Source organism: Balaenoptera acutorostrata, chromosome 14 (assembly GCF_949987535.1).
Source record: "Balaenoptera acutorostrata chromosome 14, mBalAcu1.1, whole genome shotgun sequence".
Lineage (NCBI taxonomy): Eukaryota > Metazoa > Chordata > Mammalia > Artiodactyla > Balaenopteridae > Balaenoptera > Balaenoptera acutorostrata.
The window spans coordinates 1,413,340-1,441,323 of NC_080077.1; the positions used below are offsets into that span (position 1 = coordinate 1,413,340).

The following is a 27,984-nucleotide window of genomic DNA, read 5'->3' on the forward strand; positions in this document are numbered from 1 at the left end:
CTGAAGTAATGGAAATGTCATTTCCCAAGAAAGGTTTCTTAGAAATGAGCACTCCCTGCATACAGACGCTTTCAGGAGCGAGAAGAGCAATTTCTCACACAAAACCTGGGGGAGATTTATGTTCTCTTTATGCTTGAAACAATCTCCTACGACCACCCGCAGAAGGAACCTCAGCCTCTGGCCTGGACACCGCATCGGGGTCGTGTGTGTGCAGGGCAGGCCACGTGTCCAGGGCGGCCGGGGCCTGGGGTTCCCGTCCCCAAGGAGCCTGGTCTCCCGCGTGAGCCAGATGGGACTCCAGGTGTGGCTGGACTTCCTCACGAGGAAAAGTCAGCTGGTTGCCTGTCCCTCCAGCTCCCAGAATCTACATGGGTGCATTTCCCCTTCTACACGCACCATGGTCACCCTTGAGAAATTGGGGGAAGCATCAAGGTGCTCACGCCTCAGCGCTGCAGAAGGAACCAGGGCTTAAACTGGATCACACGGGAGAGGTACTAGTGTCCTTTACCTGTAAACTACTTTTATACCAACCTATGAAAAACCAGAGGTCAATTCATATGACCAAGAGCCGCAAAAACATCCTTACTTGTTCACTCTATTTCCAGGAACAAATATAAGGTCTTCTCCTGGTGCTATTATAAAATGACCTGCTTGGCTCGGACTTGCGCAAAACATGAATGAATGGGTCGGTTTGTATTTCAGACCCTGAGTAACTACTGTTGCCCCTGACCTCAGCACTCTCTTTCTTTTTCAGTGGTAATTTCAGCAGACAGGCATCTCTGGACTACAGAGAGCCATCCTGGGCAATCGGTTCCTGTGAAATGCGAGGTTCCCTTTGCCAACTCCGGGGACAAAAGAAGCTGAGGTGATAGATGATACATTCTAGGTGCCCACCCCAGCCTGGACACCAGAGCCATTTTTCGAAATTCCAGCCTGCATGAATACGGACAGGAGCAAAATTGCCTAAAAGGTCTGTCTTCACCACCCTCGTGCCGTCGCTGGCATCGCCAGCTCCTGGTGACGTCAGGGAGACGGGCTCCCGCGGGCACAGGCGTTAACGCCACACTGAGAAGCGGGGTGAGGTCCGGGGCACGGGCGTCGCATCCGCGGCGGTGGGAACCACGGGGGCTCTGCGTTCCGGGGTCTCCGGCCCCAGGGAGCCTCACCTGGTGGACGTGCCCGGGATGGGGCGGCCGGTGTCCACCAGGACGCACCAGCAGTAGCCCGTGGAGGGGTGGCACTGCACCGGCTTGTAGAGGCCGCCGTGGGCGCACTCGGGGATGACCACGTTGTCGTTCTTGGGCTGCCTGGCCTCCTCTAGGGCGGACTGCTGCTCCTGGTCACACGAGGACGCTGCAGCGAGAAGGAGACACGCGTGAGCCCGCGGCTGGTCACCCGGGGAGCCGATGGCGGATGAGACTGAACAGCAAACGGAGGGGCCGGCGAGGAGGGTCAGGGCGGGCGGTCAGCCTCCACAGGTGGATCTGACGCCCCGTGGACCCCCGGAGGCCACAGGCGGGACCCAGGCCCCAGGGACGGCCGCGGTCCTCTGCTCTGGGTCCCCGGGCCGGCAGGCACGTGGTCCAGTCCCAGCGAGTCCTCGCGGCCCCTCCCGCTGCAGCCCCGACGTGCTGACACCACTACCCACGCCCCCCAGGAGGGTCCTGGAAGAGCAGCCCCCCACTCGCCCCGAGGGCCGACTGAGGCTGAGTCTGGAAATCCCAGCTGCGGTATTTCCAAAACAGGCTGCATTTCTGGAAATTAGTCAAGAAGAAGAAGATGAGGGACTTTGTTTTAAAGCTGTGTGCAGGGGTTAGCTCTGAAGCTCATCCACGTGAAAACTAAGCGATCACTTAAAAAAATGCCAGGACCGGGTATTTCCAGGTATAAAGGCTTATGTCTTTTTATGTTAATAAATTCCGTTTCTTTTTTGCGTTTGGACATGAGCTAACTTAGATCCATCTTCTGCCCCGAATAGTCCGAGAATGCCTTAGAACCATATCAACGAGTCCAAGCTTCTCATAGACCGAGAATGCCTTAGAACCGTATCAACGAGTCCAAGCTACTCATAGACCGAGAATGCCTTAGAACCAAATCAACGAGTCCAAGCTACTCATAGACCGAGAATGCCTTAGAACCGTATCAACGAGTCCAAGCTACTCATAGACCGAGAATGCCTTAGAACCGTATCAACGAGTCCAAGCTACTCATAGACCGAGAATGCCTTAGAACCGTATCAACGAGTCCAAGCTACTCATAGACCGAGAATGCCTTAGAACCGTATCAACGAGTCCAAGCTACTCATAGACCGAGAATGCCTTAGAACCTTATCAACGAGTCCAAGCTACTCATAGACCGAGAATGCCTTAGAACCAAATCAACGAGTCCAAGCTACTCAGTGATCCTCAGACGGTAATGAATTTGAGTCAAATAAAAGGTGAAGAACACTTTATCCCTCACTAGAGATTCACACGAGCTTTAAAATACAATCCAGAAAACACTGGGCACAGAATATTCCAAATGTTCCTGTTCTGCATCCCTCCAGCCTGAAGACATGGCATTAAAAATTCACAGCAGCGAACCAACCTCCCCCTCGCTCGTGTTAAAGAATTCCAAACGTGGGAGCTTGTTTCCAGTTTCCGCCCTTGCAGCGGGGTTTCTCTGGGCTTGGCCTCTGCACCGAATCAGAGCCATCACGAACAAACAGCCCACCACGAGACCTCTCCCCCTCGGACCCAGGGCCACCTCAGAAGAGGCTCTCCCTCACCTGAGCTGTCTTTTGGGATCTAAAGATTCTTTTGTTTTCCTATTTCTCCGTAAAAGGGAAAAGAAAACAGCCAAAGTATTGGACGAATATATTATAATAAAATCCTCAGAGCAATTTCCTGCTTAGAAAGTAATGTTGCATAAATTATGTTTCAGCTTTGAAACGAGCTAGCTACAGTTTGCAGGGAGGTTGTGACGGTAGATGTGACGCCGCATGGGTGGGGAACCCCCGAAAGCTGGGAGAGCGTGTGACACAGCGTCGTGTGTCAGTGCTGCCGTGGCTGGTGATGGGGGCATGGTACCTGGGAGTTAGGCACCTGACTCACGTGACAGCTCAGGCGACCAGACTGAAGGAGGTTCCACGTGCAGCGTGTCACAGAAACCCTGTTTCATGAAGGTTAGCTCGCATTTTCATTATTTTCCCAGCACTTAAAAAATGCCTGAAAATAATTTTTTTAAAAAATGCCTGGCATATCACAGGCACTCAGTAAGTCTGTTTTGAGATAACTCACAGTCATGACATTAATCGTTACAAAACCACCTAGATTTTCTTTCCCTAGTAATTCCATTTACAATCTGAGGACAGTCACATGCACGTTTAACGCTGTGACTAGTTCATCTCCTGACTGCGTTACCAGATGCTGCTGTTGTGTGAGCACGGCATCCCTGTGCACGTCCTGGAAGGACACAAAGGTACGGGGCACCTGGGATTCTTCCCTCGCTCCGACTCAGAAGACACTCACAGTGCTTCCTCCTTGGCTGACCTCAGCCTCCTGAAAATGGACGAGGAGGGTGGAAGCTGTATTGCCGTGTGTCCAGACCGACGTCTTGTAGGATAATCTCAAAGCCCAGGGTGGTTCAAATCTCACAGTCATTCTACATTGTTTAATGAACACGAGAGGAGACGGAAGAAATGGCCCTTGAACCACGGCACGCGGTTCTGTTCCTAACAGCGAGGGCCCTGGTCGCTGCTACAGAGACAGCCCTGCACCCTCAGCTTCCGCCCCCTTTAGGAAGGCATGTGGTCTGTGAGCGTGTGGACCAGGGACCAGGTCCCGAGCCCACGCCGGGGCCCTGAGCTGTCTGAGCTGCTTGCTCTCTGCTCTCTAAGGCATCCACGTAATTCCATTAAATTCCCCGTGGCTTTATTTTCCAGAAGCGGATCTTTTTTTTTGGGGTCGGGGCAGTCTGCAAGTTAAGAATTTTAAATAGCAAAGTTACGATTCTAAATCAGTCCAACATCAGGATCGGGCATTTCGTTTCCATCAGTAGTCCTACTGCGTTGATCGGTGCACTCAACAAATACTGCACCAGGCACTGCTCTGGGTGCTAACAGGGTACCCGTGTAGGGGATTTCTAATACACGGTTCATCTCTAATACACACAGAAAATGAATGGTGTTGCATTTCTTATAACAGCACCACCCAATTTTTAAAAAATTTCATACTGTTTCCTATAAGTTCTGTACTCTTCTATGTACTCTAGATTTTGCTCGGCAAATAGGTAGATACATAAATCAAACCGACCCCTGTGTTACAGGGTTAATTTAACGAGGCTTTCGCTCCAACTGTGACTAGGAAACTAGCTTGGAATCAAAATGACAATGACTCATATTTCTTTCTGAAGTGACCAGTTCGTTACTTTAGATCATGGGGGCAACCTAAGGAGGATGGAGGCTGAGCTACACGTTTTCAGAGGCAACTGGGTCCTGTCTTTTGAAACCCTCAAAGTAGCTGGCCCATCCCTAACTGGAGTTCCATGTGCAGGAGGCTCAACTGATGGCGGGGTCTGCTCCAGGAAGCTCTCCTGGAGACACATTGCTTACTTTCCTGTGCACTTGGCCCTTTTTCAGAAGCTTTACTAGTGAACAGAATTTATGGTGTGATTATCTGGGCACAAAATGCTTTCCATGCTCTATCCAAGAACATACTGTATCTATAGAAATACTTCTGGAAAATTCTTGAAATGGCCCTTTTGAGGATTTTACATCATATTTGAAGGCTCATCATAAGCAAGGTAGTATTGATTAAGTCAACCACCTCTTAAAATTTGCTGAGAATGTTGTAAAATATGGCAGATATCATTGCCAAGTCAGAAGAGATTCCGTGTTTGTTTATATAAACATCCTGGCTGAAGTTAGAACCGTTCACTTATGCAATTTTATTTGGTAAACCTGGCTCCGTGTGGGGAATTTAGTTTCTCTTATGGGAGAAATGCAATCACATTTTATATTTTAGGGCCATGTGGAAGGAAGTAGATCTTCTTTAAACAAATTCATGATGGTCCAAGGGAACAGAGGCTAAAGGGCTGTCCCATCTATCTGTTTAAAAGTCACCCTCCTGAGACAGCTGAGCTCTGCCCCATCCCGCTGGGGCCACAACGAGATGGCTGAGGGGAAAAGCTCCTGGAGCGGGATTCTCTCCGGCAAAGATGCCCCTGTTCTGTTCAGGATACTAATCGCGCCTGGAAAAGGAGGTGAACGGCCAACAAGTCGTATTTCATCGCACTGGACGCTCACCCAATCACTGAGACACACAGGAACAGGACTCCAAAAAGACAAGCCCCAACCATGTTTTAGAAAAATGTCAGTGAGATCTCATCACATGGTAGGAAAGAGCACAGAAAAAGGGACTCTTTAGAGAAAGTAAAAATGGAGAGGACCAAACAACAATGGTGGAAATAGGAGAGAGGGAAGGAGGGACGGTTGAAAGGTGCTGGTGAAATTCCGGTCAGGACTGGCTGAGGACCAGGTGAAAGCGTGTGTGCCAGTGTTGACGCCTGCAGCTGGCTGATGGGTCAGGGTCACAAACGGCACCAAAGCTGGAGTTTTACAGTAATTATCTCATGAAAAGTTAGGTTTGAATCCATTCCAAAAGCATGTCCTCCAATGGATAAAAATAAAGTTTGGGATTCTGGAAGTAATTCAGCAAGAAAATAAAATAACTAATGCTCACAAAATTCAAATTATACCATCCACTTTAATAGGTTAGAAGAAAATATTTACATTTTCTTTCCTATTCAGACGAGATCGGGCACGTTCAGGGTGGTTTGACCGACCGTGACTTCTTTCCTATTCAGAAGGGCTTTAACTACATAATTTTCTCTTATACTGAATGTTGAGGAGTTTATGTGTGAAAGAAGAAGAATTGAAAGAGAAAAAATGAACAGAAGGAATTTTAATGTGAGGGCATCCAAAGGAAGGTGAGCTGTGTCGAAAGAAGCCACTGCATTTGTCCAAGAAAAACCAGCCAAAAAGAGAGTTCCCATTTGAGGAATACGCTGCGGGCAAAGGAAAAGTTGAGAGATTATTTAGAATTGATGATTGGGTTGAATAAAGATTTTTTTCCTAAGGAAAGAGGCCTGAACATACTTTGAGGTGAAAGAAAAAAAAAAAAAGAAGCCTTTGTAATAAATGAGGCTCGTGTCCCTAGAGAATTAGGAAGTGATACGAAACTCCTAGCGCAGTTACGGGACACGGGATGGCTCTTCTGAGCCAGCTTCATGCCGTAGGGGTACAGGTCAAGTTCTGGACTAGGAGACAGACTCTGGTTGTTCTCCAGCCTTGAATGACTAGTCTGACGAACTTTAGCAAAACTCTCACCGCACAGATCCGATACCCTCTTCTGTGCCTGTCCTGCCTCACGGGTCGTTGTGGTTGGTGGAATCACACGTGAAAAGTGGCAAGGATTTGGGCGAATTTATTATTAACATTGAGCAAAAGTTTAACATAACCCATTAGACATAGAAACACAAAGAGCAAAAGGTCCTACGAAGAACAACCAGAGTCATAACCCACAAGAAAGCTTTACGTGTATTCAATACCACAGACGTAGACTTCTTAAACCACATCTTCAGCACCAGAATGGGGAAATATTGGGTTGTTCTATAACTTCTGGATTCATTAACACCCATGCTTATGCTGCACTGTCCTAATTACCTGACCCATCAAGTCACGGGATATAACAAAGTCTCAAGTAATACACGAGAATTAAAAGGGATCAGATTGCAGCTACAAGTTCTGCAGTTTGTGTCTGGTAAGAGAGATGTCTACTCACTTTCAAAATGATATATGTAATTTGTCATGCTGTCAAATCTCAACATTCTTTACAAAAAAACAACCTTCCGTTCAGTGTATTAAACCCATTCTCACACAGGCCACTGGCTTTGCAGCAATCTGGATGGTTCTCTTCTTGCCTCAGCTTAACTAACTCTCCTGCTGGTACTGTGACCCTTGACCCTACATGGAAATGCGTTAACTCTTCAACATGATTATGGTGATTGCACTGAACTTTCTTCTATGATGAATTTTATTTAAGCTTTTCTAGTTCCAAGCAGTTGTGTTTGTGCCTTCTCTAATGCTTGGATATTCGTCTCCTGGGCTACACACCCCATTTTGAGCAGACTTCTGAGAAGTAATTAGCACTTTTGAGGTAGTCCGCCTCAGTATTTTTTCATGATCATATTAGACTAGAAACATGAGTACAATTCCAATTTGCTTCTGTCAATTTTAAGTTCTGCAATTATATAACGATTCTGTATTTTTTGAAAAGCTACCTCTGTAAATTTGGTAGAAGTTCCATTAAAAAATTAGTTTATTTCCCAAACTAGCAGATTTTAGTGACTTAAAAGGTGTCTGACAGTTTGTTCAAGTAATCTGACAACCGAAGGGAATTAGATTATAGATGATAACAAATGGCTGCCAGACATTTACAAGCTCAAAGGAAAAAAAAACTCTTAAATGAAGATCTCTTTAAACGGAGGATCCTTGATTTTGGTGTGATGAAGCCTGAAGCATTTTTATAGGCAGCAATAACAAGTCGTATCCATTCTAAAAACGTGGTCCTCAGATTTGGCCGTATTTCAGAAGGATGCCCACTGCAGCTGTCAGTTTTGTGGTCAGCTCTCCTTCTTAAGGGCTTCCCTTTAATATTTGGGGTTTTATGGCAGACACAGAAAACCCTACCCACAAAATGAAAGATTTGGTAAACTGGATGTTATTAATACATTTTATAACTTATACTCACCAAAAGACACTATTAAGAAAGTGAAAAGGCAAGCCCCAGACGGGGAGAAAATGTTCGTAACACACACACCTGACAAAGATTCAGGTTATGTCAATGACCCCTACAAATCAATAAAAATGACAAATAATCTAATTTAAATCGGGCAAAGATTGGAACTGACAATTCAAAATGAAAGGTATGTGATTGAACAATAAGCAGTGAGAAAACTGCCGGGCGTCCGCAGTCCCCAGGAAAATGCAAAGTAAACCCACAGGAGGTACCTCCGTGGGCCTGCGGGAGGGGCCCTGATGACCCACGCCGGAGGCCCCCAAGGCTGGCGAGGATGTGGAGCAGTGGGGACCCTCCTGCATTCCCCCCACAAGTGTGAAGTCTACACCAGGTGCTTACCCAAGAGTCATTAGAACATCCACAGAGCGATGAGTGCAGAATGCACATGGCAGCTTCACTCATCACAGCCCCCAAACGGAAACAACTAAAATAGCCATTTACTGGAAAATGCACAGATCGTGGTACATGCATACAACATACAATTGTGCATATAAACTAGAGAATAAATGGGTAACAAATATGACCAACAAGAGTGAATCTAAAAACTATTATAATGAGTAAAAAAGGCAGAAACCAGGAGTTATATGGTACCATCGTTCCATTTATACAAAACTCTAGCGCGGGTAAAAGGATCGTCGAGTGACGGGAACCTAAGCGGCGGCGGCCGCCAGGAAGGCCCGGCCCGGGAGAGCCTGAGAGCATCGGCGATGGCGGAGACGTCCTGTCCTGGGGGACACACACGCCGCAGCCCACCTCACCGTGCAGACACGTTCCCGATAGACAGTCGACACCTAAATGACGCGTAAAAAGTTCTCTTGATAAAAATAAAATAGGGATCCTAAGATATGAGAAAATATCGACCACATTTTAATGGGCAATATATTTATTTGCCTTTTTGGTATATCTGAGGACGGACAGTATCTCGGATTCAGTGATAAACCAAATACACATGTGAGTCCATCGCTGGCTCCCAGGAACAGTACTTAACAAATGCTTAGTCTTTTCTTTCCTTTTGTCCAAAAGGACGTGGTGTTCCATTACCCACTAAACAAACACGGCAAGCTTGACGTTACACCAGTAAGGCCAGCTTTGTTCATAATAAGGCTCTTGGTAAATTAGGAGATTGGGATTGACATATACACACCTCTACATATAAGACAGATAACCAATAAGGACTTACTGTAGAGCACAGGGAACTCTACTCAATGTTCTGTAATAACCTATACGGGAAAAGAATCTGAAAAAGAAGGGATATATGTATGTGTATAACTGATTCACTCTGCGGTACACTTGAAACTAACACAACATTGTAAATCAACTGGACTCCAATGATGATAATAATAGTAATAATAAGGCTCTCGGGCCTCTAAGTACTGACTGAATTGGGTAAGGACAGTTTTTGCTATAAGAATGAGAATGTGCAGAATCTGCTCAGGTCCCACATCCAATGGGCATGAGTCTGCTCTGCAGGAACGTCTAAGCTACGGGCAGTTCTCACATCCAGCCAAATCTGCTGCAGAAATGACCAGGTGAGAGCATCTGTCCCCCTGCTCTCCTCCCAGCTTCCTGGGGGCAGTCCCCGTGTTCTGCCTCAGTGTCCTCTGCTGGCCGGGATCCTGTTGCTCTGGCCACCCTGCTGCATGGCCGGGACCTGCGTGGACTAGTTTGTTTATCTTCGAAGGCCTTGGTCAAAGTCCAGCTGCCACGGCAGCCACCAGCTGGACGGCTCGGAAATGCATCGTTTCCCCATCCAACACTCACGGCCATCCGGACGGCGCTCTGCTGGGCCCTCAAGCCCCACCCTCTCAGCTTCTCTCACTCGGGATAATTATGTACTGATTTCCAGGAATAACTGATGACACGTTGGCCCAATCCGTCTTCTCTCCCCATCACCAGGGGGTTTGCAGCTCCCCCCCACACTGGCAGAGTGTCTCCCCTGTCCTGTGACATTGGGCTCAGACGTGGGAACTACATTGCTCGTGGGGTGTCTGCAGGCTGAGGCTGGACACCTGTATGCGTGTGGGCCACTCTCCTGCCCTTAGGTGTTGCCAGGAGCAGGGCATCCTCCGGTCTCCTCACTCAGGCCAGGAGGATGAGAGATGTATGGGACAGACCCAGACCCACATGCAGCCTGGAGCCTCCCAGCAGAGCCCAGCCATGATCAGCAGATGCATGAGAAATGAACGCTTGTCACTGATCACAGCTACCATCCTGGGGCTATTTGTTACGAAGCAGTAGCTGTCAGATACAACAGGCATTCTGGTGTCAGCTTCAGAGGGCAAAAATCAGCATCTTCTATTTTCTATGCATTTCCTTATAGTATTTTCAGAATTCTCTCAAAAACTACCCCTAGTTAAACCACCAAATATCTTGCTTCTCCTGGCATTTTGCCACTTGCCCTTATCAGTACACGGCCCCTGCCCTTCACATGCATAAGATCAATGGCACATTAACATGTGCTCAGCAAATACGGTGGATGAGGGGCTGGGCTTCCCACAAGGAAGCAGGGCTTCAGAGGGAGGGTCCATGGCAAGTGGTGGGCTGCCGGGCAGCAGGGGCCAGAGTGGGGGCTCTGGAGCAGGTAAAGCAATTTCCACAAACAGCAGAAAGCCTTGTAAGGATGAGTGCCAGGATCATATTTGTGCTTTAAAGCCCTGCTGGCAAAGCTTTCAGACAAAAGACCAGTTCAAGACTGTCTTTAGTCCCTACAAGGGATAACGAGGGCTTAATCTGAGACTACCAGACACACATGATAGAAAATAACAAATCCTGGAACGTTAGTAAACGCAGATAGAAATGCACAGGTAACTCGGCACGAGGCAATGACAAGGTACCAAATTAAAGGTGGGACCGCTATTCCCCTGTGGACCAAGGATGCCGTCACCTCCAGAGGCCCTCACGTGGACATGCATACTAACCTCATCAGGACATTGAATCAACAGGAAGGCTCGCACCTTCGCTCTACTTGTCTTAAAATGTATATGAATTCTATCGGGGTTCATAAAATGGACATTATTTTCTTTAATACAGATACCTAACTGCTGTGTGTGATTATACATTGCTTAGCTGGTGGATACTAAAAGCTTAACTGCTACATAGAATGCAAGTCTGTGAAGTATTCTGAGGTTTACAAAGGACTTCACATATAAAAATATTTCGGGGATAAAATAATAAACAATCTGTCAAGTAGGATTCACTTATAAAAAGTATATGAGGGACTTCCCTGGTGGTCCAGTGGTTGAGACTTCACCTTCCAATGCAGAGGGTGCAGGTTCGATCCTTGGTCAGGGAGCGGGGATCCCGCATGCCTTGCAGCCAAAAGGCCAAAACATGGAACGGGGGCAGCGTTGCAATGAATTCAATAAAGACTTTAAAAATGGCCCACATCAAAAAAATCTTTAAAAAGAAAAAGAAAGCATAGGAGTTTTACACACAGCAGAGATTGGAGATTGATACTTGATAACATTTAGTGGGTCCTTATGACTACCTGCTTTTAGGTATTAATTTGCTTAATCACACCATAATGGAAAAGAATGTATAATACATATATGTATAACTGAATCACTTTGCTATAATTCTGTGAGGTGGGATTATTGTTATCATTTTGCAATTTCCGTGATTGAATCAGAGAAGGTAAAGACGGAGTGTCAGAGACAGGGTTTAAACTGAGCCATCCCGGCCCTGAAGTCCTGGTCTGAGGCCAGGCCCGCTCTCTCTGAGTTGATTACTTAATTTTTACATATGTTGTCTTCATCAGTCATGGAATTGTCTGTGGTTTTCTTTTTAATTGCACAACACAGATGATCAAAGAAGGAAAAAATTAAAAAGAGTTGCCCCTTTAGAATTTGATTTTCTAGAAATGGCAGAGTGGGCGGGGGGAGACCTGGAAACTTACAGTTTTGATGGAATATAATTATGTCCACTTTCCGTAAAATATCAAACTGGGATTCACGGTGCTAAGGCTTTGCGCATAAGTGACACATGTTTACGATCAATTGTATAATTTAATTCCAAAGGAAGAGTTTTAAGATTAGCTTTTAAATCCAGGATTGTTGCCATAACATTTACAGGCATGGTGGGCAGGGAACCCAGCTTTCTGCATATTCTCCTTTAATCCTGGTAATAACAGACCAAGGTATACGTATTACCATGTGTATTTTACCAGTGAGGAAACACGGGCTCTGAAAAGTTTTATATCTTTCTCAGGATGGCAGAGTCAGGCGAAGCTGGGTGAGAATTCACACCCACACCGAGGCAAACAAGCCACTTCCCACACACGGCACCCCTGCCCCTCTGCCCTTGGAAGCCACATAACAGTCCTGTCTAGAAACATCCCCAAAATGGTATAAACAGGTAACATGGGAAGCCCCCAGTCAAACGTATATTTCCAAAAAAAAATAAAGATTTGGATGTAATTCACAGATACAGTTTCTTTGGAAAGAAAATAGTGACCCCGGGTGTCCATTCTAATTGCTTTCTTCCCATGTTTATTCTTGTAGCAATGGACCTAAGTAACCGTTTCCAGCCTGAACCCGAGTCCCAGACGGGGGAGAGGAGCGACCCAGCGCCGTGAGCCCCGGCGAAGACCACCCACCCCAGAAGGACCTCAGAGCCCCCGACAGAGAATGGCCCCAAACCACACCCCCTTCCATCCTAACCTCTCTGTATCTTCTAGATTGTTTTATCAGTGACAGTCTCACCAGCATCACTCTTGAAAACCTGAATCCGGGTACCTTTTATTCCACTCTTTCCTCCACACGGACCCTAACTCTCCAGGGTGCTCCCTGGACCCCTGCCCCGTCCCCACCCTCACTGCACTGGCCTCAGCGAGTCTCACCAAGGCCTCCACCGCGGGAGGATCTCCTGCCGCTGCTCAAGGACCCCGAGACCCGGGTCAGCCCTAGCACAGCACCGCTCTCTCTCCAGGACAACAGCTGCCGCGTCCTTTTCTCACTCATGGAACTGTGCGCAGTCAGCGAGGGGTGAACACATCATTGCACCGAAAATGTGCGCTAGAAATGTTACCTGCTTTTCCCTTTAAGTTCTGTAGAGTTAGGAGACATGACAAAAAGAAGTTAAGAAGAGCAGTATGATTTTATATTTGGATGCCTTACAAAAGAAATCAGAATATTTTCCATTGTCCAGAAAGTCTCCCATTAAGACCAGTGGTTTAAGATAATGCAGCTGATTACAACCTATTTTAAAATACACTGTGTCCACTCAGGCTAATATCCAGAGGTGGCCAAATTTCTCCAAACTAGTTTTCTTTGCAAGTGGACAAACAAAAGTGGGTTCTACAAAACCGAGATGAGAAAAAGAAAACACAAAGCAACATTCTGACCCAAACGACACTGCCTCTGCCATACTGCCCACCCTGGTGTCCTGGACACACCGTGGCCCGGGACAGATGCCAACCCAGGCTCCAGTACTCGCTCACCGAGTGTCCTGGGGGGCTCCCCGTCTACAGGGTGAGGAGAACGGGGCCCATCTGCATCGCCCCTGGGAGTGCTGGATTCAGCAGGGTGCACACAGCCCTGACACACAATGCTCCGCCCTCCGAGGACGGCATCCCTTTCTCCCCCGGGGGCGGGATTGGTAAGTAAGGGCCCAGACGACTAGGGCAGCAGAGATGCCTGCTCAGAGGAGGTGGCCCTGCAAACAAGCATCTTACGTCAGGATGAGAGGCCCTGTACTGGAAGATCTTTAACCCTCATAACCAGGAAGAAATGACAGGCCAACTCTTGCGAGTCAGGGTGGAAAATTAAGTGACTTTCCCAAGGCCTCCAACAGTTACAGTAGAAGCAGGACACAAGCCAGGTCTCCAACCCTGAGTCGATGCTACAGAGCCCCAAACAGAGAGAAGACTGATGCGGTGGGGTCAGCCGTGACCACGGCGGGCCTCCCGGGGGCAACATCCCAGGCCTGGCTCAGCTCCCGGGACACGCAGGCACCAACCCATCACGGGAGGCACCGTGCCGTCACAGCCTCACCTTGTCCAGCCTTCGGTCAACGCCCCACCTGAAGGCGCCCGTACCTGACCCAGGTCTGAGGGTAAGCGAGGCGCTCCTGGAAAGGAACAGGGCTCGAGGCACCGCTGCTGGGACGGCTGCTGGACAGCGATGCCCTCACCTCCATCAGCCACTGGGGATCTTAGCGAGGCCGGTCCCGCGGGTAAGTGTTTCCCCCTGGACTGCCCACAGCGAGGAATTCTGATATTCTCCGGTTCCTCTCCATCTAATCACTGGACCCGAAATACGCATCCCGAAGGAAACCAGAACCATCAGCCATAATCGAGGTGGAAGGGAAAGAGCGAAGGTCATGAGTCCAAGTTCCAGCAAACCCTGGAACTGGGAGCACAGAGACCACACACGTGATAAGCGCCCCGACCGAACTTCGGCCTTAAGAGTTTTCTTTGATGAAATGTGGGCAGATTTCAATGAGCAAACGGCCATTTGAAACCAACGAGTGTCTCCAAGGACAGAGCGGCGTGAATTCACCTTCCGGGGGGTCTTTCTTCTAAGGAAACCTTCAGAAAGGATGCTTCATGCCCCACATACAGAGTGAACTTCCACACTTTCTTTTGGAGAAAAATCTGAATCACCTGGATGTAGATGTCTAGAGCTGAGAAGCAAAGTGTTCCGATTAGGGATGTAAGTCCTTGTGTTGTTTGGATCCAAGATGGGTCTCGGGCTGGAGAGGCCTGACCACAAAACTTCTGTACCCCATCTGCAGTGACACTTCCCCCTCTGTCCACCAGCAAGGGCTTCATGCTGTTGTCGAATCTCCATGGTGCTTCGTTTGGCCCTTTATTTCTCAGCCGTCCTGGACAACTCTGTAGAGCTGGGGCTTCCCTCTGTGCTCTGAGGCGTCTTGTCTTGTCGGCACTCGGACCGGTGGTCCTCAGAGCATGGCCCCAGGACCCCTTCCCAGGAGGCCCACGAGGTCAGAACTATTTCTATAAATACCGAGGTGTCCTTTGTCTTCTCAGGCTCACAAGTGACTCATGATGGCAGCCAAGGGAATGTGTATTAAAAAGTTCTCAGTTTTAATACTAAGCATGAATACCGATCAATACGAACCATGTTTAAAAAGCTCTCTGGGGCCTCAGTAAGTTCTCGGAGCATAAAGCGATTCTTAAACCAGAAGGTCTGAGAGCTGCCGAACTAGCCCATAAACTTGAACCATTTGAGGCTAAGAGCCTTGTGCTATACATCGATTTTCTAAGGGAGCACGTAGTAGGCTCTCCTGGTGACGGCAGATCCACATGAGGCCCAGTCTCCACGTCTCCTCTGTCTGCACGCAGCTCTGCCCGTTGGACAGTTGAGGGAAGAAACGTCAGGAAGACAACACCCCGACCCCAAGCAGGCCGGCCGGGGAGGAGCCCGGTCTAGGGCCTGGAGGACCGGCTGCCTTGGCTGTGTGGCCAACAGATGCGGACAGCCCGGCGTTGTGCTGGGCAGCTGTGAGAGCCTTGAAATCCGGGAAGTCTCATGCTCAGGGATGATCTGACCTCACAGATGAGTGACCGCAAAGGAGAGAGGCCGTCCACCCGGAGGGGTGGGGACACGAGGAGGCGGCATCTGAACTGGCCGGGCTGAGCGTCCTCGAAGGAGAGCCAGGCAGGGGGGCTGGTCCCAGGCCCGGGGAAGTTTCCTTCAGCTGCCGTGATGGCTTCACACTGCTTGGGGGAGTTTATTTTCAGATGTTTGCAGCTGGCTCAAACGGTTCTGCTCGCGTTTTCCTTCCTCAGTCAAGCCAGGCCCTTGGCGTGCTGCACCTCCTTCAAGAAGACGCCCACACCTGTGCGGGACTTTGCATCTTCCGCCAAGACACAAAGAGCAAAGGGAGGCTTCCCTGTGTCTCCGAGCGCCTCGCCCCGGCTGCTGGTGGGATCCCCACGCCCTGGCCAGGAGGCTCTGTGCCCACCACTGTGCAGTGAGTGTACGTCTCCCAGCAGGATGCGAATAGGATGCTGGACGGAGCTACAAGGAGGGAAGGTCCTACCGAAGCGTGTCGTGCCCATTTCATCATCTGGGTTTTGAGTCACAGAGTAACTGTATTTAACTGTGCAGCCGTGAGAAGCAGCAGCGGAGTGGGCAGCGGCCCCTGTGACGATGGCCCCTGGGGTCCCGACGCCCCTGCTGCCCGGAGCTGCTCCTCGTCCCCCTGGTGGCCCTGAGGGTCAAACATTCCCTAGAAGCCCTTCCTTTTGCAGGAGAGGAAATCTGAAGACACGTTTTGGCAGAAGTGTTCAGACAGAGCAGATCACCAGCCAAGCCCCAGACAACAGCGCGCCTGGTACCAGGTTACCTACTAAGGCCACGTTTGCGCCCGGTTTACGCAGAGGGCCTCCTGCCATCCCACAGGCTGGCTGAGAGCCTGCAGTATCTGCAAGAGAAGAGCCCTCCGGCTGTGGGGAGCAAGTGGGGGACAGAGTGTGACCTCCACAGAGGTCAGCAAGGCCACACCCAGGTCAGCAGTTGAAGAGAAAAGCCGCTCTGTCACATTGCACCCACGCCGGACGCCGGACCTCGGCCCAGATGGCTGCCCGCAGGATTGAAGCAGAAAACTGAGATGCTCCAGATGCCAGCTGACTCTCCAGGGAAAGGTGTGCTCCCCTCCCCCCCGTGCAGGCCCCTCCCCCCCGTGCAGGCCCTGCTCTGAGCCACCCTTTCCTGGACCTCCTCCAGCCTGCGAGGCCCCGGGCTCCCAGGTTCACGGTGACCTCCGGCCTGTGATACAGGGTCCAGGCTCAGGGCACCTCGTCTTCACACTGCGAGGCCCCACGGACCAGCTCGTCTTCCCTCCCTGCCACACCTTCTGTGTCACTGGGGCCCGGAGGCCCCATGTAACCAACCTTCATCCCCCCACCGACCCCACCACGGACACTCTCAGCACCAGGTGATCCCCCCAGCGTCCTCTGCCCCCTCCCTGCCCTCCTTCTGCCGTTCTGGGGGCCAGGCACGCTGGTCGCCCCCAAAGTAGGGTATTCAGCCACAGAAACCGTGTCCATGGAGAAGAGGGCCGTGGAGACACTGGCTATGGGTGGGCTTGGCTTTCTTTCCCGGGCACTTGGAAAAGATGAAGGGATGAAAAGTGAAAAGAAGAAAAAATTTCATAAAATATGCTGCCAAAAATAAATAAATAAAGCAGAAGTAAATGCAAAGAAGGATTAGAGATGTTCCCACTAATAATACCTGTCTTACACTTTCCATCCACAGCAGAGCATTTAAAATACACTTCTTAGTAATTAAAATTATGTTATTGTGAATTCTCCCCAGTACCCAAGTTTTCTTTTCAAATATCTCCCAAGTCCCAGGGAGCCTTTCTCCCAGGTTCGTGAATGCTCCAAATGTCTTGTCAGAAACAGATGTTATTTCAAGCTCTCGTCTCCCAGAACTTCCTTTAGCACCTCTGTTCAAAGTGGCAGCAATATAGCCCGTGGGCAGCCTCGAGCACAGGGAGAAATGCTTCCTTCTGGCTGAGACTGAGGCTGAAGGTCCACAGCAAAGACCTGGGTCATGGAGACGGGGAAGCAGCCCCCGAGCGAGACCAGCTCTGACAGCTGTCAAGACTCCCCTGGTTGTTCCCAAAGAGACTTGGCCAAGAACCCCCATCTTTTCCATATCTTCCTGTACAACATCTAAACTCTCATTTCTTTGCTTTTAGACCTTATTTCTGGTCTCTATTAATTCTATTCCCAGTCATCGACCCATCCACAGCCAATTACTGAATATTTTTAAGTCTTAACACTGTTCCAGAGCCATAAACAGACCCACACAAATATAATTAACTGATCTTTGACAAAGGAGCAAAGACATTTCAATGGTATAAGGATAATCTTTTCAACAAATGGTGCTGGAACAACAGGACATCCAAGTGCCAAAAAATGAATCTAGATACAGACATCACATCCTTCACAAAAATTAACTCAAAATGGATTACAGCCCTAAATGGTGAATGCAAAACTATAAAACTTCTAGAAGATAGTATAGGAGAAAATCTAGGTGACCTCGGGTTTAGTGATGACTTTTTAGATGCAACACCAAAGGCATGATCCATGAAAAAAATAATTGGTAAGTTGGACTTTATCAAAATACAAAACTTATATTCTGCAAAAGACACTGTTAATAGAATGAAAAGATAAGCCACTGACAGGAAGAGAATATCTGCAAAACACATGTCTGAAAAAGACTTACATCAAAAATACACAAAGGACATTTAAAATTCAAAAATAAGAAAACAATCCAAGGGAAAAATAGACAAAAGATACTTCACCAAAGAAGACCCACAGATGTCAAGTAAGTATGTGAAAAGATACTCAATATAATAGGTCACTAGGGGATTTCAAATAAAAGCAATAACGAGCTACCACTACACACCCAATAGGGTGGATAAAATCCAAAAAAAACCCACCCAAAAACAGACAACACCAAATGCTGGTGAGGCTGTGAAGCAACAGGAACTCTCACACGTTGCTGATGGGGGTGCAAGTGGCATGGCCACTCTGGAAAACAGTGCGGCAGTTTGTTACAAAACTAAACATACCCTCACCATATGATCCAGCAATCACACTCCTTGGTATTTACCCAGGTGAGTTCCCTATATACGTGGGAACTCTGTGCTTTCTGTAAACCTGAAAGCGCTGTAAAAATAAAGTACGTTAAAAATAAAATAAATTAATTAAAATACTGTTCCACATCTGAAAAGATGTGAGTGTGAAATTCTAACAACAGAAGCTGACTCCCCCTCAGTCTTTGAGCGGCTTCTCACTTATGCCCACAACTGGTCCCCGACTTAATCAAGGCCCCCAGTCATTCTGGGTTCTCACGACCATCTTATTGGCTCAAAACTCTAAGTCTCCACCTTATGTCACATCTAAAATGTTACAAGTCACCATAGGAAATTCACAGGCATTCAGTACTGACTTAAGCATCTATTAGACGTCCACTGTGGATTTACAAATTATAAAAAGGCACAACAAGGAAATAGCAGGCAGTAATTTTTAAACAGAGAGGCAAGACATGAAACAAGGAGAAATATCTTCAGTAATTTATTAACATCTGCTTCAACCCATAAGTCTACTTCTTCCTAGGCAGTTTGGTTGTAACATGTTGTTATTTCAAAAGTTAAAGCAATGGCTTTAGATAAAACAGTCCAGTGATCATGAGAACACATAATGATTGAAAAACACTTAAAAATATTTTTTTAAAACTCTTGAGCTAATGAAAACTCTCTTCCCAAGAAGAATTTTACAGGAATTTTTCTTTCTTTTTTTCTCTTTTAGTTTTAAAAACTGACTTCTAAAATGAAGAAAGTACCCATCTTTCTCTGGATGCAGAATCACACCAAAACAGAAAAACAAAATATTTCCAAGTTTCCAACAAAAGAAAGCATGCCTTTCAGCTGAGGCTAATCTTGGAAAATGTATTTCTCAAGTTAAGTCCAAAAAGTTATGAGCAATAGAAACAGGGGGTTAGAGAGAGTGTTTCTTGGCATTCTTAGTCAAGGGAGCAGCTGTAGATAAAGATGCTGGACCTCCCCCTTGGCTGGTGTGCTGTCCAGGCTTCTCTACACATCTTCCCAACTACTCATCTCATAGGTGGTGCGTCCTCCAGCACAACTGAATGTGCCACACACTATGATCTGCAAAATCTGCTATATAGAGTCCACAGGTGTACAAAGTAAAGGCAGATCGTCCATTACAAGAGTCTATAAAATCTTACATGTTGCGTTTATAATATCCATCACTGCATGAAAATCATGTATTTCTTAAAAACCTGTACAGCTGTGTGAATACTCGGGGTGGTCTCAGAGGGCACAGGGAATATTGGAAACAAACATCCCTGCTGGCAGAAGTGGCAGACACAGAGGTGGCTTCATAAAATACATGACATTTGTTCTTCGTCAATGTCAGCTGTGCTTGGCAGGTTTTCAAAAAAATAGTAAAAAAGAATCGCAATGAAGAATACCCGTTTTATGCAAATCAAAACTGCAATGAGACATCACCTCACACCAGTCAGAATGGCCATCATTAAAAAAATCTACAAATAACAAATGCTGGAGAGGGTGTGGAGAAAAGGGAGCCCTCCTGCACTGTTGGTGGGAATGTAAATTGGTGCAGTCACTGTGGAGAACAGTATGGAGGTTCCTTAAAAAACTAAACATAGAATTACCATATAACCCAGCAATCCCACTCCTAGGCATATATCCAGAGAAAACCATAATTCAAAAAGATGAATGCACCTCTATGTTCATAGCAGCACTATTTGGGGACTTCCCAGGGGGACCAGAGGTTAAGACTCTGCGCTTCCATCACAGGGGGCGTGGGTTTGATCCCTCATCAGGGAATTAAGATCCCATGTGCCACACAGTGAGACCAAAAAAAAAAGTCACAGCAGTGCTATTCACAATAGCCAAGACATGGAAACAACCTAAATGTCTATCAACAGATGAATGGAAAAAGAAGATGTGGTACATATATACAATGGAATATTACTCAGCCATTAAAAAGAGTGCGATATTGCCATTTGCGGCAACATGGATGGACCTAGAGATGATCACACTAAGTGAAGTAAGTCAGACAGAGAAAGATAAATACCATATGGTATCACTTATATGTGGAATCTAAAACACAACACACATGAACTTATCTATGAAACAGAAACAGACTCACAGACATAGAGAACAGACTTGTGGTTGCCAAGTTGGGGGGTGTGGGCGGGGAAGGAAGGATTGGGAGTTTGGGATTAGCAGATGCAAACTATTACATATAGGATGGATAAACAACAAGGTCCTACTGTACAGCACAGGGAACTATATTCAGTATCCTGTGATAAACCATAATGGAAAAGAATATATATATATATGTATAATATGTATAATCATATAATATATATATGTGTAATATGTATATATATGTCTAATCACTTTGCTGTATAGCAGAAATTAAACACAACATTGTAAATCAACTATATCTCAATAAAAATTTTAAAACAGAAGAATATCCATTTTATATAAGATATTTGTGGCCATTGAAGCAATACTAAGTTTGGAGGAAATTCTCAATTTTGTCTTCAGCCAACATTTGATGCACTGGAATAAATTTCAATCTAGTGAAACATGGAAACTTTTATCAAAGGTTGATGAGAGGGCTTCCCTGGGGGCGCAGTGGTTGAGAATCTGCCTGCTAATGCAGGAGACACGGGTTCGAGCCCTGGTCTGGGAAGATCCCACATGCCACGGAGCAGCTGGGCCCGTGAGCCACAACTACTGAGCCTGCGCGTCTGGAGCCTGTGCCCCGCAACGGGAGGGGCCGCGATAGTGAAAAGGCCCGCGCACCGCGATGAAGAGTGGCCCCCACTTGCCGCAACTAGAGAAAGCCCTCGCACGAACCGAAGACCCAGCACAGCCAAAAATAAAATAAAATAAATAAATAAATAAATAAAATTTAAAAAAAAAAAAAAGGTTGATGAGAAATTACCCAGATAGCTTTCATGAGTATTACACTTCTTTAACCAAATACAAAATCTTTCCTGTTGTAAGGGGACTTTTCAAGAGAAAGATCCCTGGAGCCTGGGGTGACTGCAGAAAAGAAGGATGCAGAGGGGGGCCCGAAGATGTACATAAAGGGAGCACACCAACAGCCCCTTTACCTCCACGCTGAGCCTTTTTCCTGATAGGTTTTGCTTTCAATGCAAACATCCAAATCCAAGCACAGTAAAATTATCCTATTCTGTATGTTATGGACTGAACTGTTTTCCTCCAAAATCCACAGGGTAAAGCCCTAACCCTCAGTATGCCTGTATTTGGAGACAGGGCTTTTAAGAAGGTGATTAAGGTTAAATGTGGTCATAAAGGTCATGGGACCCGAGTCCTTACAAGAGGAAGCACAGACACCAGGACTGGGAGAAGCCATAGGAGAGGCCGTGTGAGGACACAGAGAAGACGCAGCTGTCTGCAGGCCAGGAAGAGCCTTCTCACCAGGACCCATCCTGCTGGCATCTCTGCTTGGACTCCCAGCATCCAGAACCAGAAATAAACAGCTCCCCGCCCCCAGTCTGTGGTGTTTTGTTATGACAGCCCTAGCAGACGGATACACTGTATGAAAACTTGATTTTCTGAAGAAAGCCCAAGGAACCTTTCTCTGCTGAAGATTAGCCAAACAGAGGTTGAAAACAAGGAAGTGTGTTCGTTGACAGGCAGGGTTGCCAGACAAAATACAGGATACCAGGTGAAATGAGAATTTCAGATAAATGAAGAATAGTTTTAGTATATCCCATGCAAGTTTTATATTTTTTTCTTTTATAACATTTTCTCTTATCCTTTCCCCACTCAGACTTGCTGTTGATGTAACTTTTAGCCAACTTCACCAGCTGAAAGAAGAAAATTCAAGTTAGAGGGAGGAAATTTTCCAGCAGGATTAACACCAAATTGCACCCTCAAGGTTCAGGCTAGTCTATGGAAGAGGACGGTATAAGGGCATATTTTTGCAAAGCAGGAAGACCCCTGGCTTTGGGGGCATGAAGGCCTCTGTGAGGCTCTGCAGGTGGCAGCAGCACCTCCCTGTCTTCCCCAAAAGGGGGTCCCAACTCTGGGCGACAAAGGGAGACCTTGGTTATGCAACAAAAGCATGAGCAACAAAAGAGAAATAGACAAATAGGATTTCATCAAAATTAAAAACCCTTGTGATTCAAAGGGCATTATCAAAAAGGTGAAAAGATAACACACAGGATGGAACAAAATATTTGCAAATCATATATTGGATAAGGGATCTGTATCTAGAATAAAGTCTAATAACTCCGGAACTAAAGGCAAATAACCAAACAATAAAATGTGCACAGGATTTGAATAGACATGTCTCCAAAGAAGATTTACAAGTAAGCACCAGAAAAGGTGCCAAACATCCTTAGTCATCAGGGAAATGCAAGGCAAAACCACAAGGAGACACGACTCCACACTTCCCAGGACGACTGCAATCAAAAAAATGGAAAATAACAAGTGCTGGAAAGGACGTGGAGAAATCGGTACCCTTGTGCGTTGCTGATGAGGATGCAAAATGGTACATCCACTTTGGAAAACAGTTTGTCAGCCCCTAAAAATGTTAAATATCGAGTTACGATGTGACCCAGCAATTCAACTGCTGGGTATGAACCCAAGAGAAAACGTATGCCCACACAAAAACTTGTGTGGGAATGTTCACAGCAGCACTATTCATAATAGCTGACAAGTGGAAACAACCCAAATGTCCATCAGCTGATGAATAGATAAATAAAATGTGGTCCATACATACAAGGGAAAGTTACTGAGGCATAAAAGGGGATGAGGTCCTGATACGCACGCTGCCACATGGATGATCCACATGAGCATAATGGTAAGTGAAAGAAACCAGTCAAAAAGACCCCATATTGTAAGATTCTACACACTTGAAATGACAGAACAAGTCCATCTACAGAGCCTGAAGCAGATTTGTGGTTACCAAGGGTTGGGGGTTGTCAGTGGGGACTGATTGCTAATGAATATGGGGTTTGGGGTTTCTGGAGGATGAAATGTTCTAAAATTAGGTTGTGGTGATACAGCACAACTCTGTGACTTCACCAAAACTTCTGACTTGCACACTTCCAACTGGTCAACTGTACGGTATGTGAATCCCATCCCAATAAAGCTGCTTAAAGAAAACATACAGCATGGAGCGCGGATGGGCAGAGGTGGGTTAAGAGGCTGCAGAATGGACGGCCGCCTGGAGGCCACCAGAGGCCCTAGAAGGCACTCGGCCTTATGATGAGGTGACCCGGGAAGCCGCTGCAGAACTCTGAACAGAGACGTGGCTCTTGCTTTGAAAGCTCAATGTTGAGAAAGCTGCAGTGGGAAGAAAGACTGAAGCAGAAACACAGATGGGGAGGCCTGGAGACGCTCAGAATCCAAGCGGCGATCCAAGCCAAGCGAAGCTCAGATGATGCCTCAGGGAGCCCGGCGCTGCGGGCCTGGAGGGAAGTGGACGACGTGGACACACCTCGGAGGCAGGACAGAATGGAGGTGTGAAAGGAAGGGTCACACAGCATTGAGGACAACTGGTATTTGTGTGGCCTTGGCCTAGTACTCTGATGCCTTCCAGAAACAGTGCTTTGTTTTACATACATGCGTAATGACAAGAAAACACTTAAAGATGACCAAAACCTTGCTGATAATAGTTAACACATGTTTGCAGTGGGACTCAAATGTTCACATAAACGAAAATCACCAGAGAAGCTGCTTAAAATGCAGCTTCAGAAGCCCCACCCCAGAGACTCCGGTATTCTGATCGAGGGTGAGATAAGGAGTACGCATTTTAATCAGGATTATAGGTCTGGCGGCACAAGTTTTAACAGGCAGCACCGGGCTGTGGGAAGCACAGAGAACCAGCAAGTACAAGGCAGCACTGAGCTTCCCGGGGCGTGAGCACAGGGCTGGGGAGACGGGACCCAAGCACACACCCATTTTCAGCAAAACGTAAACGTATATATAAATAACATGAATACACACTCATAAGTGTGTGTGTGTGTGTAACCATACGAATGATGCAAAAGGAAACATAAACTAACCAGTGAGACATAATCACAGGACCTAATCACGCAGTGAAGCTATGATCATATTTGCTGTTTCCCTAGCGGCTGTATCCAGGGCTCAACCAGCGCCTGACACGCAGAGACCTTGGGCCAAGAGACCAGCTTCCGGCAGCAGGACGGAGGGAGAGGAGGCGGCAGGTCCAAGGCCAGGCTGGACCTTCAGGAGGGGTCTGCCCTCCGTGTGGCACTCCCCTTCCTGAAACCGATCCACGGAATGGGGCCGCAGAGCCCAGGAGAGAAGGCACCTGGGTCCCTGCATGGCCGCAGAGAACCAGGGCTCCCCCAGGATGGTCCCCAGAGCGAGGGTGAACTTGTGGGCTTCCTGTCTAGACACGGAATTGCAGGTGCGTTTCTTCCAACATTTACACCTCCCCTTCCTCATAAACCCTGGTGTGTCATTTAGAAACCTATGCCCCCATGATAATCATACAAAGTAAACTGGAACATTAAGCAAATCACCTGGATTTGCTGCTTAGGTAAATTTTTGCACTCTTTTTGTATGTCTGGGATAAGATAGGCTGGTACAAAAGATCTAAGTAGTTTGAGAAACTACTAATATCTTCAGATCTACGTCTTAGTACACAGAACTGAAATATTACTTAGATATTCTGTGTTTTGATGCAGATATTTTATTAAATCCATCACTTAAATGAGATCTTTTGTAACAGGCAGATCTTTGGTCTGCTTTTTCATCTGAAACACAATAGCCTGATGTATGCTGGCTTTAGCCACTAATGTGATTTTCAGGCAAAAGCAGAGGAACACTTCCAGACCAGTGCTTAGCTGAGACGGAAACTCAGGATGCAGGCAAAGAGGAGAAAGATGGTAACTATGAAGACAAATGAAGGTAAGGGAAAAGGTTGCATCTGTTAAAAAACAAAGGTAATTTTTTGATAGAAAATAAGTACTTCATACATGCTTGATTGTATACAGACACTTGCACACATGCACACACCACAGCATTCCCAGGAGTGAATCAAAAGCCTTAACAACTGAATAACGTTTTTCAAGCTCGCCGGCCGCACAGCCAGGTCACGCAGGTCACTGTAACTGGCCGTGCATCAGGCTTGGGCAAGAGCCGGGCATCAGTCAGCAGTCTAAACGGCGAGGATGACAAGACAGAGCCCGTTGAGAAGAGGCGGCCGTTGGCGGAATAGCCTTCCACTGCCCTTGCGGGTGAGGCGGGAATTCTAGTCTGGGTTTCACTGTGTGAGTCATTTCCAAAAAGACCCTCCATTGTTTATGAGCCCCATCAGTCCTGATTTAGTCTCTAATCCAACTGATGGGAAGACCACAGAAACAGGATCACAGCGATACCTGGCCTGTTAACGCTCTATTCACACGTGTGAAGAGCAAGAAGGGACTTTTCATTTGGTTCACGCGGCAAACCAGCCCAGGACGGGACACAACCCTACGAACTTCACCGCCACAGAAACCTTTCCTCAGCCCTGCCAATCCCGTCGCACACTTTCTAGCACCCGAATTCTCCAAAGCAGGTATCCAGTACCTCTGTAGTGAACACACACGCGCGCGAGTGAGATTCTCAGGAAATGTCCTCTTGTTGTTTGCAAAGCCCAGGCCTGAGCTCGCACGTGAACAAGTGGGCATTAACCCCAGCCCTACTTACACACTGGACTCTGATGGCCCCGCTGGGCGCCAGGGCTCCCTGGGACACGCCCCGATTCCCGCGAGGTCAGCTCACCGTTGCCGTGGAGATGAGATGCTGAACTGGTGCTCAGAGACTGATGGGGATCGCGGTGCCTGTGGGAAGCCAGCTCAGCCCCTGCCCTTCCCGAGGCCCCGGGGGCTCCGGGCAGCAGCCATCACTCTAGTCAGAAGGAAGCCGGCACTAGAGCCAGGGGATCGGGGAGAGGGACGGCTGGGCCCCCAGCAGCTCAGCTCACTGCGTCCCCGTGCCGTGAGCGGTCCATCTGGCCCCCGCCCTGGTCCCCTGTGCTCCTTCCCACGTGAAGAGGGGCTTCGCGTGCGGCGCCCCCTCTGCCTGCCTGAGAGCGGTTCTGCCCAGGGTCGCCTCCCACCACGTCCCTTCTGGAACCATCGCCCTCCCCAGAGGACAGCCCGGCCAGGCGAGAACTGCCAGCACCCGTCCAGGTGCTTCCGGGCGAGGCAGGCTCCTAACCCACCGTCAACAACAGAGGCACCTCGGGAAACTGGGACCGAAGTCACATCACAGCAAGGTGGCTGGCTTTGAAAGGGACACGTGTCTGATGTGCAGTCACAGACCTGGGCTAAACCCCTGCCAGCCACCTGGAGACTTTGAAAGGTGTTCTTACCCACGAGAAAGTGAGAAGTGGGTTATATGACACATTAAATCACATAGCACTCCGCCTGATGCAAAATAAGCTTTCCACAAATTGTAACCTATGGCCCTACAAAGGACACTATTTAACATCAGACCTCATTAATTCAACGATGGATTAAGTCTCATTTATACAGAGAGAATAAATAAGTCGAACACCCTTCTTTGTTCTTCACACGGTGAGAGTACAAAGGTCTGCGTGTATATAGGCTGGTGTGTGTTTCCAACCAGCTCAGTTACAATTTGCTTACTTCCATTGCTTTTTTCTGTACTTATGTTGAAATGCTGCATCCTGATTATTTAACCAGAGTTTGAATACTGAAATCTAAGAATTAAATATGACTGGAATTAAAACTCCCTTTTATAGTTAGGAAACTTGGATAAATTGTCTTGTACATTTTTAGGTAGCTTAATTAATATCGGTAAACAACACACTTTTACAGTCCACGTTTAAAAGGAGCTATTTGATTTATTTTAATATTTTAAGCTCTTCAAATGACCAACACTTTATAAGAATGTAGCTGGCATCTTGACGTTTTGTAATGTCATGTTTGAAGAATGGAATAGGAAGGGAAATGAGGAAGTAATGTTTTAAAGCTTAAAAAGGAAGAAAGAAAATATAATTGGTGTTCTTTTCCCCCAGGGAATGCAATTTACCATGATTTAAAGCAGAATCAAAAGATAATAATCTTTTGGCAATCATTTTAATATGTGCAATAAAACAAAAATTATCAACCCCGAATAAAATAGAAAAATGTTTCCACTGAGGGGGTCCCATAAAGCTGTGGAACATCCTGAGATACAGAACATCTCTTGGATATAAAACAGAGCTATTTTTAATGGTTTAGGGAGGAAAAAATATTTTTCTTCCAAGTGGGAGGAGGGTTTCAGAGATGGCAAAACCGGGGCCTCTAGGTTTTCTCCAGCTCACATGCAAAACTTAGAAAGACCGCAAATGAGAAGACCACTAAAGCCAGGGGCTTGTTTATCAGAGCCGGCTGAGCGGCTTGCGTGTGCCCTGGGTCTGCAGCCATCCACAGCGCCTTGGAACTCAGGGCCCACCTCTGGAGGTCTCCAAGGGGCCATCTCCTTGGCTCGAGCTCAGCTCTCGGAAGAGCCACAGGCAGAGAGAGAAAGCAGACATGCTCCCCTGCCAACTTGGGATTTGAATAAGTAATGAAACAAAACGCCCGATGATGCCCCAGATTGGCGCTCTCGGTCT

At 47.3% G+C, this 27,984-nt stretch overlaps 1 protein-coding gene across 2 annotated transcripts in view; it reads right to left on the minus strand.

Moving 5' to 3' along the window:
• Window positions 1–27,984, minus strand: part of SMOC2 (SPARC related modular calcium binding 2) — a 157,297-nt gene that overhangs the window by 49,112 nt on the left and 80,201 nt on the right. For both annotated transcript variants that reach the window (XM_057528059.1, XM_057528058.1), the window contains exon 8: window positions 1,167–1,353. In XM_057528059.1, the coding sequence (XP_057384042.1) occupies window positions 1,167–1,353 (187 nt within the window). The remainder of the gene's footprint in view (window positions 1–1,166; window positions 1,354–27,984) is intronic.